This window comes from Ovis aries, chromosome 18 (assembly GCF_016772045.2).
Source record: "Ovis aries strain OAR_USU_Benz2616 breed Rambouillet chromosome 18, ARS-UI_Ramb_v3.0, whole genome shotgun sequence".
NCBI classification, from domain to species: Eukaryota; Metazoa; Chordata; class Mammalia; order Artiodactyla; family Bovidae; genus Ovis; species Ovis aries.
The window spans coordinates 29,325,245-29,345,403 of NC_056071.1; the positions used below are offsets into that span (position 1 = coordinate 29,325,245).

Consider the following 20,159-nt stretch of genomic DNA (forward strand, 5'->3'; position numbering starts at 1 on the left):
TTTTTAGTAATCCTACAGTCATGACAGTAATGTTGAAGAAAGCTGACTGCATGACATTTATCTACAATACAAGTAAGGATTCCACTGGTCCTTTTCTTTCATTCTGCCATGCTACTTAATAACAAGTGTATTTTTCCTGAAAAGTCAATGTAAACAAAAGCCTGTCTCCCACCATACTTTGCTGTAGAAGATTATTGATTAGAAAGGGTATGGGCTTCATCTTTGGTAAATAAATTCAAATCTAAAGATGTTTATTCATGTACACTAGGACAAACAAGATTTCCAAAAAATACCTATTTGCCATTCCTCATTAAATGTAAGGGAAGGTTCGAATTTACCTGCTCAATAAATGTTCTCACAGCCTGACAAATGCGGAATCACAAGCAAACAGGTCACATGGTTTTTCTAACTTTGTTTACAGTTTTAGTACACATTTTAGATTCTGAGATCTTATCTGAGTTCAAATAAGCTGAATAACACAAAAAGCATTAACAACCATCAATAATTAGATCTTATAAAAATAAAACTTCCTGCTCTTCAAAAGAAAATGAATGAAGAAGCAATAAAAAGACAAAGAACCCAATTTTAAAATGGGCAAAAGATTGAACTCTCTTCAAAACAAACTTCAAAGACAAGACTTAAATTTTTTTATTATTTTGAAATTTTAAATGAACATCTGATGAGATATGAGATTTTTTAATAGCTATGACTTAATATCTTATTTTGAAATACATTAAAAGTACATTTTGAAATATATTTAAAAACTCATTTTCCTCCACACAATAAAGATTTAAGCTGGCTAAGAATTCTACCCACTGAAAACTTGTATCATCTAAGAAACGTGAACAATCATTTGATATTGTTAGTAATTCAACTTTGAAACCAATATATTCCTAAGTTTTGAATAGTTTTAATTGAAGAATAATCTAATATGGATCAGAATGGAATCAGAATTCCTGAATTTACAGAATTTACTGAATTTCATGCAACTAGACATAATACAGAAATAAACTAGGTGTTCAGGAAGATGTCAGACTACAGCTGTCAATTCACAGCTCCTGATTTTGAAAGTCTGTGTTCATTAATAGAGATTCACCAGTTTTATGTACAGATTTTATAATACATAGGCACTATGGTAAATAAATGCTAAGATGAACTTATAAAATCTATATAATAAAATGACGCTTCTCTCAATTTCATATTTAGTGTTGTGACATAAATTTGAAAAAGTATTCTACCGCTTTAAAAACTTTGGAAAACACTGCTGGATTTAAGACCTGCTATACTTTTTACTGAGGCCAAGAAATCCATAGGCCTGTGAGGACACATTCACCAGGATAAAGGGTAACTGCTTAGGCACACTGAAGAGGTCATCACTTCACTGAGATGACTGTTCCACAGATATATATAGTTCTTATCCCCACAGAATTTTGCACAGCATATTTTACTGCAGTACTTACTGGTGCCACTATTTTTCCTGTCTGTCCAACTTGCAAGTCGTTGGGAACAAAGCCAGCATCAACAGCAGCACGAGAAGCACCAACTGAGAAAAAAAATAGTTGTCATTTTTTAAAGCTCTATTATTCAATCTGTTGGGGACATTCACTGATAACGGTTTTTAAAAAACTTTTTAAAAGAAAGACTTTTTTTTTTTACCCTCTCCAATCCTCTCCAGCAGATGCTGCTTTGTCTGCCACCATCCTCATACCACTGGGGCCTCAAGGTGGTACTCCAGGCCCTCACTGCCACTCTCAAAAAGGTTTCCCTCCTTTCTCCTTAAAAGCCTTCAGTTTTGAATCTCGTGTCATCGGATAATGTCACTCGTATATTGCTTGTGTCATCTATTAACCAGCAGGTCAATTCCCTTCATTTCTCTAGGATTTTTAGCTTCTGGGTCTTCGTTACTCTCTCCAATACTAGTCTTATCTTAATTCTTGAAGACTTTGACATCCTGGCTCCTCAGTTCTTTGAGCAATTCTTCAGTCATCTTACCCTTCACGCTACCTCAGCCACACCCGTGGTCATATCCTCAATCTGTCCACTGCCAAAATCATCAACAACCTCGATTTCCAAAATCTCTCTGTGACTTCCCCATTCCAGCTGACCCCTTTTAGTCCCTTACTCCAACTACCCTCTGACCCCACTGAGGTCTATAATTCTTTCCACTGACCCTCTCTCCCCTTATGTTCTCCCTTCTTTCTTTACCCAGTTCAGTTTCTATTATCAATGACTCTACGCACTCCTTTGCATATGCCTTCAATTTCCTTGCCCTCCTCTTATATTATCTTATTTCCAGATGGTGGAAAACCTCCATCTCTGGTTACTGACTAAGCAATCTTTCTCCCCTTTACATACCTGTCCTGTTCAACATGACTGGAGAAAAACGCCAATATTCAGCCATGTTAACTATTTTGTACTTTAAATAAATAGGCTTTACTTCTCTCAGACTGTCCTACATTGTGATTTTGTATCTTTCCTCTCTCTTCAAACTTTCAATATTCTTTTAACATTCGGCTTCCAATTTCACTAAAAAACTGAAACCTGCTCCAACTAACACGTTCACCCATCCATTTGCAGCTGTGTTCATATTCTCTCCCACCGACTCAAGAACATCACTCCAACAACTCTCCTCTCATGTATAATTAACCTTTCCCTCTTACCTGGAGCATTCCCATCGGCATATAAAGCATGCTATTATCTTCTAATCTTTAAAAAGTTCCTCTGTTGGTCCTGTTTCCCCTCTAGCTACTGTCTATTTCTCTGCTCTACCATATGGTTAGAAGCCTCTAAAGAGTCATTTGCATTCACTGTCTCCATTGCCAGGCCTCCCATTCTACTTTAAAAACTTTTTAATTAAAATATGACACACATACAAGAAAAGCACACAAGTCACAAATGAACTCAGCTCATGATCAGCTTCGAGGGCTGATCATGAAGTGAATACAACCATGTAACTACTTTTAAACACTCCAATCAGGTTTTTGCCCCCACGACCACCATGACTAAAACTGCTCAAAGTCACTAATGACCTTTACGTGGCTGATCAATGAGGCACTTTTTCAGTCCTCATCTTCCCTGACCCATGGGCAGCATTTGACACAGGTGATCATGCTTTCCCTTACTGAGCCACTTCACTTAGATTCCAGAACATCACACTCTCCATCCTGGTTTTCCTGCCTTACTTTTCCATTTGTCTTTGATCTTCATTCTCCTCTTCTCCCCTACCTCTTAATCTTGCAGCATCTAGGGCTTAGTCCTAGGACTTCTTTTACATCTACACTCTTGGTAAAGTCATCCAGTCTCACAGTTTCAAATACCATCTAAATTTGCAATTGATTCCCAAATTTCTATCTCCAGTCCAAACTTTCAAACTCCACATTCCTATACCAACTGCTTAACTGACAACTCTATTAGGGTGTCTGTAATTAGACATCTCAAAACTTAGTATCATTCCTTGGTATCCACAAGGGATTAGTTTCAGAACCCTTCCAAGGACACCAAAATCCAAGGATGCTCAAATCCCTCATATAAAATGGAACAGTATTTGCATATAACCGACACACACCCTTCTGTGTACAGGCATACCTCAGAGATACTGGTGGTTCAGTTTCAAACCACCACAATAAAGCAAGTTATGTGGATTATTTTTTGGTTTCCCAGTGCATTCATTGTTGTTTAGTCACTAAGTCACGTCTGACTCTTTTTGCGATCCCATGGACTGTAGCCTGCCAGGCTCCTCTGTCCATGGGATTCTCCAGGCAAGAATACTGGAGTGGGTTGCCATTACCTCCCTCAGGGGATCTTGCCGACCCAGGGATCAAATCTACATCTTCTGCATTGGCAGAAGGACTCTTCTACCACTGAGTCACCTGGGAAGCCCCTAACATACTATTTTATTATTTATTAATTTACTATGTTTACTGTCTGTGGTAAGCAGCAAAATGGCCCCTCCAAAGATATATTCACTTTCCAGTTCCCAGAACTTGTGAATATTACCTGTGTGGCAGCAGATATGATATAAAGTTAAGGATCTTGGGAGAAGGCACTTATCCTGGATTATCTAGGTGATTTTTAAATGTCATCACATATATCCCTGTTAAGAGGGATGTAGAGGGAGACATGATACAGATAAACAGGAGAAGGTGATACGAAGACAGTGGTAGAACCTGGAGTGACGTGGCTGCAAGCCCAGGAATGCCAAGGCAGCCTCTGGTAACTGGAAATGTATTCACTCCCCAGTAGGAGTGTGGCTCTGCCAACACCTTGATTTCAACGTGCTTCTGGCCTCTAGAACTTTGAATCATTTTGCTCATTTTATTCATCGTTTTTTGCCTAGCTCCTTAAATAGTGCCTGCCATAGAGCAGACACTCAATAAATATTTATTCAGTGAATGAATAAATGAAATATCCTCAGTCAAATACCATCATCTGATTATAAAGAGTCAAGATAACATCTTTATTCAGACAAAGCCATAACTATTTCTATGGGTACATATATTAGGTAATATAAAGCATAAAAGCCAGAAAGTTATACACGAAACTCTCAAAAGGGGGAGAACAAACTAGACATTAAAAATACACTCATTAATAGCTGTACAATTAAAAACTAAAATATTTTTAATGTTCTAATTGTTTTCAAAAACCATCATTCCATTCTTAATATAATAACAAGATCTATCTTCCCTATAAATTTTTTAAATGTTAATTTCTATTTGTATGAGACATTTACGTTGGACCAGCAATAAAGAGAAAAACAAGGGCATTCCTGAATCTGAAGTAGGCAATGAAGTGGACATTTAATTGTTTTTTAATGTAAAAAACTACTAAAATTTGGCAAATGGTAAGAGTATCATATAAATAATAAAGAACAAGGATAATCTTTCCTCACTGAAGGCTACACCATTTACATGGAGATTAAGAAAAACTGTTTCAGACAGAAAAGTTGAAAACCAGAGAAAGCAACGAATCTGCAGCTTTGAGTGACTTACATACAAATGAAATAATGAAGAAAAAATACTTCCAATGAAACGGGAATGTTTTTCTGGTAAGGAGTATAAACTTACCTGCAGCATGTAGTTGGTCTGCCAGATCATACAACAACTTAAAGTTCTCTCCACTCTTCAGACCCCGACCTCATTTAAGAAGATAAAAAAAAAAAAAAAGAATTAACCAAATAAAAACTCCATTCTGTAAAAATTTTGAACTTCATATGCATGAGTGAATCTTCACATTATACAACTGCCATCCTCTCTATAAAGCCTTTCCTAAGTTCTCCAATGATACCCTTGCACTTTTCCAATAAAGCATTCAACACTACTGTAATTCTGTAATTAACTAACTGGTTAACTACTAGTATAATTAGTCTTTAAAATCAGTCTTCCCCACTAGAACAAAAACTCTTTAAATACAAGATTCATACCTATCTTGGTCACTGCTATATTTAGCAATACTTAACTGAACAACTGAAAGAAGACATTCCACTAGTCTTTAAACTCCTTAAGAGCAAGAATAATCCGTTTTTTCCTCTATTTCTCCAGCACTTTGCAATGAGCCTGGCAGAGAACATATACCTAACATATACCTTTCAAACATTTATTGAAAAAAATAAGTGAATAAACTAGTCAGATATGCCTTTCTGAAATATAAATTATTTCCTCTCAATGCCACTTGAAATAAGAGGTTGTTTGGAAGCTTAATTATTTCATTTGATGTTTAGTTTGGAAAGATTTTTCAATCATAGCAGTCACCGTTTTAAAAAGTCAGCAGGCTATGAAATATGGGTCTTTTTGTTTGTTTATTGGGGTTTTTTGTTTGTTTTGTTTTTAAATAAGAAGCATGATATACAAAAAGAAGCAAGTCCTATGCAATATTAACAGTTTTCATATTAAATGTGAAAAAAACTTCGAAAGAATTATCCATAGAGACTTGGACTGTGCTGCAAGACTTTTAAAATAGAGCAAAGGGTCACACAACACAGCCTTGAGATTCCAACCAATCCTTTCTTTGCTTCAGAAGCTAACCATACTCTTCAGAATAACACAGGAGTCAGTCAAAATGACAAAGATACCAAGTTGCAAAGCTACGGAGTTGAGATTTGTACCATGCTCCCCCTGGTGCCAATAAAACAGATTTGCAACAGAAATCCAAACTATTAAACTGAAGATTTCATTTTCCTAATAGGTAAAATGGGACTAATACTCACAACTTAGTTCTTACATTTGAAAAAACACCTGTGCTCCATTAAAATTAAGTATTAATAAAAGCAAAGTATTTTAAGTTTACATCATTTTTTAAAATTACAATATTCGACTTACCACCAGACACCACCACTTTGGCACCTGTGAGCTCTGGTCGATCGCTTTTTGTTAGTTTCTGGTCAAGCCATTCTGATATTCCCACTGGGGAAGTGCTTGATGCTGTGTATATTGATACATATAACAAAACAAACAGTATGAGTTCAAGTACTATAGTGAAAATAATTTTTTAAGAGAAATACACAAAGAATTAACCACAGGAAATTTAATTTTGTTAGTGTGATTTCTTATTTTTTGCTACTAATTTCATTCTCTCTGATTTTTGGAAAGACGTAAAGGGACTGGATTCCAGCCTTCACCGTTATTAGCTATATGACTTTTGAGAAGTCATTTAATTCTCTGAGTCTACCTGTAAGACTGAATAACCCTTTCTTTATGGGGTTTAATAAGATACTATATATATTAAAGTATTAACACCTTCCATAAGTTTACTATTATTACAGTCTTCCATTATATTGAAGCTCTTTTATAATAAACAATGAGAGGAGAGTAAAAAATCCTTACATCAATATAACAAATTAATCTTAATGCACCCCACCCCTACCCCTTTGATATATACCAAACTAACAATCACAGTACAAAAAAATAATATAAATATTTCTTACTTTTGGATAAACTTGGGAATATCATTTATTTAGATGGAGCTCTCAAACACCCTGCATTAGAGATTTAACTAGAAGCAATCTCTTATTCTAATATAATGTCTGAACCAAAAATAAGAAACTAAAACAAATACATATGAACACTCACCCTTTTCTGAACTGGCACTACCTCCACTTGTTGCTGCAGCTTCAAAAGACGTTCCTCGGACAGAAAATACCTTCACTTTCTCATCACACTTCACTGTACATATAGCATTTCCTGAAATACACGTTTATTTTTAAAAACAACCATGAAAGGCAAAAAAAATCCCTCAAGTATTCCTTTGAGTTCAGAATTTACTTCACAAAGATAAGGAAAAAATAACCGTAGACCAGTTAGGTTTTGTCTACCTTTGCTAAATATAGGAAAAGGACTGTAACACTGAAGAAACGTATCAGTGGCACTCTATGTAACTTTGGATGTCTTTAAAAATAGAACAAGTGCTGACCTGCATGGAAGAAACAAACTGGAAAAGGCTGTCACATTAATCAGGTACATTCTTCCTAAAAGGAATATAAACAAAAGCTTTCTTCTCCAAAACAACATGATCAGTAACTTAACAACATGAGCTGCAATAACTTAATAAAGACAAAGCTACTATGCCTGCTAAGGGAAGAAAATAAGTGAAAACACGGTAGAGGCATAAAGGACAGGAAGTGTGTGCACCCAGATTTTTAAAGGATTTGAGACATTTCTTATGGATTAGCAATTACATTAAGAGTGACCTAAACTATAACCAAATACTTCCCTTTAAACACTACTAAAGATGAGAGGTTTGAGTTCAGTCAGAAAGATCAAAGAGTTCATTGCCTTCTCCAGCCCCACCACAGACCAGTGTGCTTAGCAAAAGATCAATCGACTAAAAAGACACTGAACTGAATTTCTTTTTATTTTTTAAATTTTAATTGGAGGTTAATTACTTTACAATATTGTATTGGTTTTGCCATACATCAACATGAATCCACCACAGGTATACACTTGTTCCCCATCCTGAATCCCCCTCCCTCCTCCCTCCCCATACCATCCCTCTGGGTCGTCCCAGTGCACCAGCCCCAAGCATCCAGTATCATGCACTGAACTTGGGCTGGTGACTCATTTCATATATGATATTATACATGTTTCAATGCCATTCTCCCAAATCATCCCACCCTCTCCCTCTCCCACAGAGTCCAAAACACTGTTCTATATATCTGTGTCTCTTTTGCTGTCTCGCATACAGGGTTATCATTACCATCTTTCTAAATTCCATATATATGCGTTAGTATACTGTATTGGTGTTTTTCTTTCTGGCTTACTTCACTGAATTTCTTAATGCATATAGAAATGAAATAGAAGCAGCAAAGAAGACTGAAATTTTTTTTTTTAAATAAAGTTTTCTTTTCCAAGAGCCACTTACAAAATATACTAAAAAGAAACCTAATTTTTATTGATCACTGGAAGAATCTCACTCTGTACATGGAATGACCAGGAAGGAAAAAAGTGTGTTTTAAATCTATCAGAGATAATGTCATATCACAGTGCAGCAGCAATTCTAACACTAAGATAGATCTAACACTTAAGATTTTCTTCAGGAAGCTTTAGGATGATCCATGCTTCAAAATCTTATCTTCAAGATTAATTTCTGCTTTTAGAATTTTCAAAAATTTAACATACTGATTAACTGTTTTCCTTGGGTACTCACCTGCATAAATGGTTCTCACAAATGTGTCAGGTGATTTGATTGCAATGATGTCAGAAATAGGGGCAACATCAAGTTTGGCTGCTATTCTGGGCAAAAGGTTCTAAAAGCAAAATAAGTAGTGAGTTACATGCATACATGCTGATAGATGGCTATAAAATATTAGCAATAACATTCTCTAAAAGCAAATTCTACAGAAACTTTATTTTGAATATTTTATATTTCACATGCATCTTTAGACACATGACAACTTCAAGCACAACTTTTTGGATAGTCTTTGAACATAAGTACGAGTCGATCACTACTCTAACTACATTAAGAGTTTTATGAGTTTATAGCAATAAACTACCTTAACTCAGTACGTTGAATTATGAGATATGATATTTGCTTTAATGATCATCATTTACAAAGTGTGACAGTTATAGATTACTGAATTTAGATAAGATAGAAAAATAATTAGAGCAGTAAAATTCTCAAATACTAAAAAAGAACATCCTTATATGTTTACTTAATGTACATGAAAGAAAAAATTCCAAATCAGACATGTTCACCTTTTTAAAAAGTGATGTCACATTTAAAAAAATAAAAACTAACCAAAGTGTCCATCAATAGGGCATAGGTTTGCAAATTATAGTAAATCCATATAATTTAAAAAATGAGAAAAGTAAAGCACAGCCTCTCTCTCTCTCTCTCTCTCTCTCTCTCTATATATATATATATATATACACACACACACACACACACACACGTATATGCTTTTTCTGTATATGCATATAAATCTCTGGAATAGATACATGTAGTAACTTTGCTGTAGTAACTAGCAGGGATCACTGGGCAAGCCTCAATAACCCCAGGGCTTAGTTACTTCACCTCACAGTAAGAGGAAGAGAATCTCTGTGCTTTTATTCTAAATTTCTTGGGCTCTAAAACAGAATCAGTTAGTGAAGAATGAATATGCATACTTTCTAGATGCAAAGGTTCTCTTAGATGATGACATCTAAGTGTGATTTAAAAAGTGAAGTGTTGCTTTTATCACACAAATAGAAAGGGTAAATTCCCCACTGCTTTCTACACAGAGCTTACTCTATGGCATCTCCTAAACTCAGTACATGAAACCAACTCCAGCAGGTGAACTTTCATTGTAACAGCACTCAAATTCCTCTCCTCATTCCATCCCCAAATCCTCTCTGTTCCTCTAAGAATTCTCTCAGGACCATCCTCTAATCACTCCTTTATTCCGCATCCTCTCACATGCATGTACAATTATTGGCACTAACATGTATTTTGTTTTAAAAGTTTTAATAGACATATTATATAACCTTCAATTAAGTTTATAAGCACCCTGAGAGCAGAGGCTGTGTGTCTCCACTTCTCATCTCTCTACCCTGTATCTAATAAGCAGTTCTATATAAATTGATGCCAACAAGTATTGAAAGCTGGAGTCAAATTTCCTCCTGCTACATCCTCCAACACTAAAGATTTTCTAATATTCAGTCTATTGTTACCTATATTATATAGCAATTTCCTTTCAACCATAATAACAGAGCTACTGAAAAGTACCATAGTTTATAAATCCACAATCAGAAAAAAAATTAAGATTTTATAGGAAATAAAGGGCTTGGGAAAATAATTAAAATGCCATTAAACATAGTTCTAACTTGGTAAATAAGAGGTTTAGAAGATACCTGCTTTTAAAACAAACCAAATTTGTCAGCATTTAAAGTCTGCTTCAGTAAGTAACTCTTTCCTGGAGGCACCTTCTTTAACTGTTCAGGAAATACGACTGGAATATTATTACCTGGCTGAGCAGATTCTCACACAAATTTTATGATATTCAGACTGTACTTCTTTCTAAAGCTTTAGAGTTTTTTTTTTTTAATTCCTTGAAATTTAATACTTTTTGTACTTACACTCTTGTTTCACTCTAGCACATCTTGAAAACAAAACTGACCACAGCACTTCAAGGCACGTCTCAATGTCCTGAAAGGATGGATGGGAAACAGATACCTCTCGACACTATCTAACAGGCTACACCACGTGGTTTCATGGAAGGAGAGGTAATAACTAACAGTGTTCTTTTGATGCACAAAAAGATGACAGTTTTAAAACTCTAGATTACCAGTATAAAGCTGTGGTATCTTAAAAAGACAATCGGTGAAGAACTACTATAGAGCAAATTGTTTAGCTTCACCTGATGGACTCTTCCTTGTCCCAAATCCATTCAGAAGCTGCAGCACCAGCTATAATACTGTTATATGACCTTTGTTCTCAAAACACCCATAAAGCAATCAAAGCCAGAGTATTAAAATCTAGGGAATCAGCTACAACAAACACCCTTTCTTGGTTTAACAATTTTTTAGGTGAAATGTCATCACAGAAACTCAAGACTCACGAAATTGTTTGAATCATCTAACACAGAAACAAAACCCTCATAGATGAAATGGTCCCCAGCGATCTTTTAGTCAATGCTGACCTGCAACATCCCAAAATACAGTAGCTGGATGGCAAGCCTCTGACGTAACCATTTCCAAGGAAAGTGAAAACTGTTACAGAGAAAACCCATTCCATTTTTGAATAGTTCTAACTCGTAGACTGTAGACATCACCTGGCCAAACTGCATCATATTACATATCAGAAAACGAATTTCAGGAAGGTAAATAACTCATGCAGGCCACTACCCATCTCATAGCCCATTCAGACATATCACAATGCATGTGATCAGACTACACTTCTCTCTACCCTAAGGATGTCTTCAACTACTACACAGCCCTTTCCAAATCTCTCAAACAGATAAACTTGGCCTTTCTAAATATCCACCAGTCACCAAAGCAAACCCATTTCTTATAATGGGTTACTAATTCAAATGGCGTTCAGACAATGAGACAGTTCCACATTGTTATTTAAGAAAAATATGTTTAAAAATAGAGCTTTCCCCATGACAAAATCTGAAAACCTGGAAGTGGCATTATAAAAAATTATGACAAAGTCTCAAAAGAACAAAGTTGTCTCTATGACCATAGCTGAAAGCCTGGAGATAGCATTTTAACAGAAATTATATCAAAATCTTGAAAGAATAAATTTTATCAAAACCATTACATTAATTCTGAAAGCCAGAATTAGCTATCTAAACAAAGTCTGTTGTACATTTTCAGCACCATGAAATCTAACCCTTCCAACTAGCGACATCAGATTCCACATTCTCAATCTTCTCACCTTTCCAAAGGCAGATGCTCCAGCACAGATGTGTGTGTGATTAAACTGCTTCTGAGTTGCCAAAATCAACGGTGTCAGTTCCTCTGAGAATTAAACACATTTGATAAACACATTTCATAATATTTTCATATTCAGTTGGGTTTTTTGGGGGGTCCTTTTGTTTTTATTGTGAGAAAATATATATAAGATGAAATTTGATGTTTTAAAATATACAGTTCAGTAGCATTACAGACATGCACGTTGTCCCAACACCACCATTCATGTCCAGAATTTCAACTTCTCGAACTGAACTCACAACCCATTAGACAGTAACTTTCCATTCCCTCCCTCGCATCCTTGGCAATAACCATTCTACCTTCTGTCTCTGTGAATCTGACTACTCTTGGTATCTCATATACATGGAATCCTACAGCATTTTTTTGTCCTTTGCCCCTGGATTATTACAGGTAGCTTAGTGTCTTCAAGATTCACTTACACTGTAGCATGTTTCAGAATTTTTTTTTAAGGCTAAATAATGTTCCATTGTATGTGCAGACCTAGAGCTTTGCAGTTTTCCCTCAGAGATCTTATACATATTTTGTTAGATTTATACCTAAATATTTTGTTTCCTTTCTTCTTCTTTCTTGGTGCTAATGTAAATGGTACTGGGTTTTTAATGTTATTATTATTTTTTCTTTTTGTTTCTCGGTTTTTAATTCTAATTGATTACTGATCTATAAGAAAGCTATTAGCCAGCCACTGCACCCTTAATTTGATGCTGTACTTCCCCTCCCTAACCATCCTTGGCTCAAGGCAGCACCAAAGGAGCCCAGCTCCCATAACCAAGAGCATCATGTCCCCCCCAAGAAGCCCCAGGCTCCCACACACCTGCAGGGGAGCAGACGGGCACTCTCAGTCTGAAGCAATCTCTCTTGTGCCAGGTTCATGCTGAAATGTGCAGAAACAGGTGAACACCCACCCAGTAACGAGAGAGGGAAGTTTAGGGGTCCTCACCTAACACGCTCAGATACTCAGTTATGTCCGATTCTTTACAACCCCATGGACTGTAGCCCACCAGACTCCTCTATCCATGGGATTTTCCAGGCAAGGATACTGGAATGGGTTGCCATTTCCTTCTCCACATATTCAGTTTTCAAGCATAATTTAGGCATTAATTTTTTCCACTGGAAAAGCTCACCTGGAAGGAGGCCTTTGTATGCATCATGCTGAGCCACCAGAACTTTCGCTACACCTGCTACTTTGCAGAGATCTTGTGCCACCTATGAATAAAAGTTTTTAATTATCCATCTAACAGAAAAATACTAATAGAGCCACCATTACAGATTCAACAGACTATAAAATCTTAGTGGCCACTGTAAAAACTGTTCTTATGAGAAAAAGGGCTTCTCAGGAATAAAAGAAAATTATTTAACAAAGAAAATCTTAAGCCAATTAATCTTACGGTCTACTGACCCTAAGCAAAAATTCTTGCCTTGAAAAAAGTACAAATTGATAAACCAAAATCAACTTAGCTCTCCACTCAAATGTAATTGTATATCGTGCTCTTCCCTTTTGCTCAATACAAATATAAGTCCATCATTTTAGAAACGGTTAGGTTCTTTCGCTCATAATAATGACACAGCCAATACCTTTCAGACATCTCAGACTTAAGGTTCCGAGAACTAAAGAGCAAGACTTAACCAGTCTGGTATGCAAGCCACTGCACTTTATCTGAAAATAATGATTTCTGCTGATATTAAAATCAGTGATTCTGGGCCATAGAGAAAACCATAGAGAGCCTTAGAAAACTATAGAGAAAACAGTCCACTGTCAATCCCTGAGTTCCTGCCCATCCCCATGGATTTATCTACAATGAAGCAAAATATTTTCTATCTTAATTCCTCTTTTCTCTTGTTTAGAATCAGGATGGGGTTCTGGGAAAGCTCTTTGACCAGTCAGATTTTCTGTATACAGAAAGCCATTAGAATTCCTTCTTTTAAATCTCTAAGCACAGCATGACCGGTTTCTGTTGTAGCAGAAACATGGCAGTCATAGTCTGGTCTACCATCTTCTTCTTTACCTCTTGCTGATTCACTGATGAGTAAGCATAAAAGGCCATGCCTTCTGCCCTCCCTCAAAGGAGGGCAAGGCTCCAACAATATTCACTCAAGAAAAAAGGCGGTGCAAAAGCAACTCTTCTGAATCAAGTATTCACTGGCAGGGGATATTGTACTATCAAATCCATCTCTTATTTCAGGCACTACACAGAAAAGTTACTTGCTGTCTATGATATATCTTCCAAGTTATATTAGACTAATTAAAATCACAGTAAAAAAAATCAAATCCAGAACTTGTATATCTGAAAGTAGGGCAACCAAAAAGATAGCTTAGCTATCTTTTATAACTATGCAAAAGTCAACAGTTGTTGGCAGGATTTAGGTAAAGAAATCCACATAAGCATACACCTGGTTGAATACATTATTTTAAGATACCAATTTCATGTAAGAAATTGGCCAAAACAACACTAACTGAACCTGCGTTATATCACATGCTCTGCATCAATGCCATGTAATAAAAAATAAATTAAATTGCCTAAAAAGTAACAAGCTCTCTTCTGGGTTTTTTCCCCTGAGGTCCAAGCTCCCAACTACAAACCTGGCAGATCCTGTATGGTGAGAGAGGCAACTGGTGGCTCAAGGTGTGTAAGCTTAATGACAGCACAATTTCAACTACACTAAAGTCCAAGGTACAGACTCTGCAAACATCATTAGAGCTCCTTTTCAGGGGGTTAGTTCACAAAGCTGTCATTGTCTTATGTCAACAACCAAAGAACATCTTCTAGTACCAGTTGTAGTTTTGGGAAAGTCCTTGCATTTGAATTCTCACACCAAGTAAAAATTAACATCCATGATACTTTTTCCAGATTTACCACTTTCAGGAATTAAAAGCAATTAGCAAGTATATTCCGGAGAAGGCAATGGCACCTCCAGTACTCTTGCCTGGAAAATCCTATGGACGGAGGAGCCTGGTAGGCTGCAATCCATGGAGTCACTAAGAGTTGGACACGACTGAGCGACTTCACTTTTACTTTTCACTTTCATGCATTGGAGAAGGAAATGGCAACCTACTCCAGTGTTCTTGCCTGGAGAATCCCAGGGACAGGGGAGCCTGCTGGGATGCCATCTATGGGGTCGCACAGAGTCAGACACGACTGAACTGACTTGGCAGTAGCAGTAGCAGCAAGTATATTCATCAATACTAAAAAGGGATTGGCTATTAACCTCTGCTGCTGCTGCTGCTGCTGCTAAGTGGCATCAGTTGTGTCCAACTCTGTGCGACCCCATAGACGGCAGCCCACCAGGCTCCGCCCTCCCTGGGATTCTCCAGGCAACAACACTGTAGTGGGTTGCCATTTCTCTCCAATGCATGAAAGTGAACAGTGAAAGTGAAGTCGCTCAGTCATGTCCGACTCTTCGCGACACCATGGACTGCAGCCCACCAGGCTTCTCCGTCCATGGGATTTTCCAGGCTAGAGTACTGGAGTGGGGTGCCATTGCCTTTTCCGATTAACCTCTAAGGGGACTCTCTGCTTGGCACCTGATGGCACAAGACGGTGCCAGTGGAACTAAGTCAAGTATTCCACCTCATTTCATAAGACAAAACGCCTAGTGAGCAAACCTTTTAGTGTTCTTTTCACACACAGTAATGGTTGTGAAACTGACCATTTAATGAGGTTTAGGGCCCAGTTTGGGTTACAGTCCTCATTATAACTCTGTCGCCATCATTCCCTGTCTCTTGATGGCAATTTTATTTGCTATGGTTGACCTTAAAGATGTCTCACCTTGTCACATTTGGTTCCAGCTACTAAACAGGACACTTCACCTCCAAGATGTTTGGCTGCAGTGATGGTATTTAATGTAATGGGTGCAAGGGTATCATTTGCATGCTCAGCTATCACCAGGGTACTCTGAAATCGTAGCAATGAGGTCTAAAAAGAGAAAAAAAAATAAGGAAAATAATGTTGCATTATAATATTTGTTTTGCTCTAACTGGTAAGCAGGTGTGGTTTAAAGAGAAGTGTATGCAATACTCAGTTCTATAAATGTATTTATAAATATTTGCTCAATAGCAAAATTGGGCTATTTTAATCTATCACTCTATTACTGATATTCCTGCCTAATAAAAATAGAAAATACAAATTAGTATTCTACTGTTAGAAAAAAAATCTTTTTATTATTTCCAAACAACTTTCCCACTAATCTATGTTCAACAAGAAACTGATATATGTATCTGAACGTAAAATCCTTAGAACACATTCTCAAACTAGGTATCAACTCCCAATTACATTCACTGGCAGTCAGTACTGCTAAGGAGCAGAGTATATCCAGGAATAATGATAATGTAACCAACTACTAAAGTTCTACCGCTTCAGGTAAAATGAATTTAATACCAAAATAACTGATATTGTAAATCTGTCTTTACAATACAACACTACAGCAAGTTTGCTAAAGTTTCAATTGTTTAAATATGCTTTCAAATTCAAAAAAAGCTTTGGGGCTGTATCCTGGAACCAGTTAAAATCCTCCCAGAGGTACTGTGGGCTATCGAGAAACCAACATGTAGTTCATGGTCATGTGAAATAATTCGAACACCAGAAACACAAAGATGAACAAGAATGGTCCCTGCACTCAGAGTTTTCAAGGGAAATAAGACTTGTTCACACACAATTACAAGACAGAATAGTTTCCAGTTAATGATAGTTTCCAAGCCAAAATGCTGGCAGCTGCAGATCACAGACGATCAAGGGGAAGAATGGAAGGAAGCTTAGGTGTTCTGACACGTGAAAGGATGAGGAAGCACGCCACAGGCCTGAGGAAAGGAGAAAATCTGAGAACTGTCCTTGTGGAAAATGGCAGTGAGAAAAAGAGGCACTGATGATCACGTGTCATGGTTCAGTGGTTTGAATTCAGCAATAATCTTCTGATCGGGAGTGGGAATGAAGAAAGCCTAATATAAAATATACCCAGAGCTTAAATTTTATAAGGAGGTTATAAATGAAGGGAAGCCAGGCACAGGACTACAATGCTGGTTACGCAACTAAATCAACAGAATACGTATTTTTTGTTTACTATTTTGTACATATCCTGGTAGCTCAGATGGCAAAGAATATGCCTGCAATGCAGGAGACCTGGGTTCAATTCCTGGGTCAGGAAGATCCCCTTGAGAAGGGAAGGGCAACCCACTCTAGTATTCTTGCCTGGAGAATTCCATGGACCATGGGATCATAAAGAATTGGGCACTACTGAGCAACTAACACCTTCACTTTTATCTTTTTATTAATACTTAGGCATACCAGTTCAACTAGTTTCCATAATCATTTAGGTTATGAGACTTTTTTTATGATTATAAACAATGCAGAGATGACCCTTCTCATAGCTCTCTGCAATCTTCCTCAACAGATGAGATATCCTTTTAGTCCAGTAAGACTAAAAGTTCAGATTGGAACCTAGCCAGGTTACTTCAGCTGCTCTGCTTTCATAGATGACTAAGCCAGATTCTGTACAACCTTCAACAAGATAGGGGCCCCTTTTCCCCTACGCTTCCTACCTCTACAACTGCAACCCATTCCTTCTCCTCAGCCCTCTAAGCCTCCTCGATCCTTGATGAACCAATCCCAGAGCTGAGGGCCATAGATTCCAGGGCAAGCATTCAGGGATAGAAATGTTTCCAAAGCCACAGGATGAGGATGGGAAGAGAATAGGGAAGAATTTGCCAGAGGACATAATTGCTACACTGTTTATTAGTGAATGACATTTATCTTTTTCCTCAAATGAAGCAAGCTGCTGCTGCTGCTGCTAAGTCGCTTCAGTCATGTTCGACTCTGTGCGACCCCAGAGACGGAAGCCCACCAGGCTCCCCCGACCCTGGGATTTGAAGGGGGAGAAAAGGAGACTTTTTTGCTGAATCAAGTCTCTGTTTGTATAGCTTTTACGTTTTTATAATTTAAAAAAAAAAACTCACAGGAGGTGAGAATTTTTATGGTTAAGGTTAGAAATCTTTATGCACATCTTTAAGATTCACTTCTTATGACAAAATCCAGGAATGTTAGATCAAGAGATAGACACACTTTCAAGGCTTTTAACACTGATCGATGCAAAATGTTTTCCAGAAAGTTGTAACAATTCACAATTCCTTCCATGGCATGAAAGTTCTTAGAAGGCAAACAACATGCCTGTTCATTTTTGTATCCCCATTGTCTAGAACAATGTTTTTTCCGATATGCACCTGTAGAGTTACATGGTACTTCTATTTTAATCAGAAGAGCACACAGTAAAGAACTGTGCAATTAGGATCCAATGGCATAATTTATGCTTCAAATCACATTTAACAAGAATTGCCAGTAACAAACTATTTATTACCAATATATATCAGACACCATATTTTTGATTATGCTTCACATATCATTTACCATAAAATTTATGAGCTTTTCATCACCATTTAAAGAATAAATCCAGGATTTGGTGGCAGAAGGCCCATATTTGCTATAAATTATAGTTCTATAATAAGATAAATTGGGTAGTTTCCTATGGAATTGTCAAGCTTTTCAGAACTTCCAAGGGAACACTGCATATTCTTCTTAAAAGGCTATTCAAAAAAATTGTAAAGAATAAACAACAAAAGGATATATAAGAAACTACTCAGTCCATCTAACTGACCAGTCTTGACTAAACACTACATATATCCTAAGACACTTCACATTATTTTACCAACTGACTCCTTTATAGTTTAATATTAAGGTTTCTTTAATTCGCTAAGGTTTTTTCTAATTCAATATTCTACCTTCTATTCTCACATACCACCTCAAGAGAAGCCGTAGAACCTAAAATGGTTATGTAGCTTAATTCAGCAATAATAGCTGTGTGTGGCCTGCAGCAGAAGAAATTGGTCTCTGGCCTTTAAAATGTTATTCCTTAAACCAGAGCCCAGTTTCCTCGTCTTCAAATTGAGGGAGACAAACTAAACCGAAGGTTTTCAAACTAGACTCCATCCAGGAAGGCACCGCTGGAACCAACACACAGAATAAAGTGAGCACCAGGCAGGCAGGGCTGCCAGAATGGTCCCTCACTTTGCTTTAACCAAATTAACCAAACTAATATTATTGAGCCCTCTGAAAAAGAAAGGAAAGCGAAAGTTGCTCAGTGTGTCTGACTCTTGGGCAACCCCATGGGCTACAGCCAGCCAGGCTTCTCTGTCCAAAGAATTCTCCAGGCAAGAATACCAGAGTGGGTAGCTGTTCCCTTCTCCAGGGGATCTTCGCAACTCAGGGATCAAAGCCCTCTACTAAGATTAAATTGTATTTAAAACTCAAAAATCCTTTATGATGTGGTACTATTACTACCTTGAGTTTACATATGGAGGAACTGGAACTTAATGGCTACAGACCTAAGAAAAGAACCAGGTTAAAGTCCAGGTAGCTGGACTCAGATCTGAGGTTTGCAATTAACAGTTCTCAAAGCACTACCATTTTTAGCTGTTTTATATATGGGTCATTCCTGTAATATTTCACCTAGCAAATATTCTCCTGCTAAAAATAATAGAACAGGTCAAAAGGTGACTTCAAGGGCCTCTTTTCCAGCTCTAAAAATCCTACAACGCTAAAATCCTATTTTAAACACAAGTGGTGTAGCATATCACAAAAAGATTCAAAAAGTACAGGTCCCATTACTGAAAGGTTTTTAAATGCAAGTTGTTGTATTACCTTGTGATCCACTGCATCTGTAGACTTTAGGGCCCTCTTTTTTAATGAGGAAAAAAAAGAAGCCAAATCTTCAACATTTTAAAGATAACTGTTGAAATACGCAGTAAGGTAGCTGCTCAGAAAAGAATCTCAATCTCTTCAAAACACTGCTACTTAAATTAATTAATGCAGACTGGTGCCACCATCCATTTTTGGTCATCAACCTTTGTGTGTGTGTGTGTGTGTGTGTGTGTGTGTGTGTGTGTGTGAAAGAAGTTTACTGGGGAGCACTCTTGGCTCCCCATGAGGCATCAAGGAAATATAACTGGGCAGTGGAAGAAGCTGAACTGCAATACTGCAATACAGCCACTAAAAAGCTCTCAGCTCATCTCACAAGGGAACCCCGGAACTAGGATGGCCCATCAAACTTGCCCAGAATTGAAGCAAGGGGGCTGCAGACTTTAGACGCACTTTTATTTGGGGCTTTTTAAAAAAATAATCAAACTAACGTGACTAATGCACTTTTATTTCTGTTTCAAACTCAATCCTGGAAACAATACCATGTTTAAAAGGCAAGATATGTATCATATAAGAG

General features: G+C 37.1%; 1 protein-coding gene across 2 annotated transcripts in view; it reads right to left on the minus strand.

Moving 5' to 3' along the window:
• ETFA (electron transfer flavoprotein subunit alpha) overlaps nt 1-20,159 on the minus strand; it is a 76,009-nt gene that overhangs the window by 48,276 nt on the left and 7,574 nt on the right. For both annotated transcript variants that reach the window (XR_009597234.1, XM_004017826.6), the window contains exons 2-9: nt 15,668-15,814; nt 13,025-13,106; nt 11,848-11,930; nt 8,638-8,737; nt 7,065-7,175; nt 6,315-6,416; nt 5,064-5,132; nt 1,461-1,543 (exon numbers count right to left, since the gene is read on the minus strand). Coding sequence is in view for 1 of the 2 variants with exons in the window: in XM_004017826.6 (XP_004017875.1) it covers nt 1,461-1,543; nt 5,064-5,132; nt 6,315-6,416; nt 7,065-7,175; nt 8,638-8,737; nt 11,848-11,930; nt 13,025-13,106; nt 15,668-15,814 (777 nt within the window). In the remaining variant the exon portion in view is untranslated. The remainder of the gene's footprint in view (nt 1-1,460; nt 1,544-5,063; nt 5,133-6,314; nt 6,417-7,064; nt 7,176-8,637; nt 8,738-11,847; nt 11,931-13,024; nt 13,107-15,667; nt 15,815-20,159) is intronic.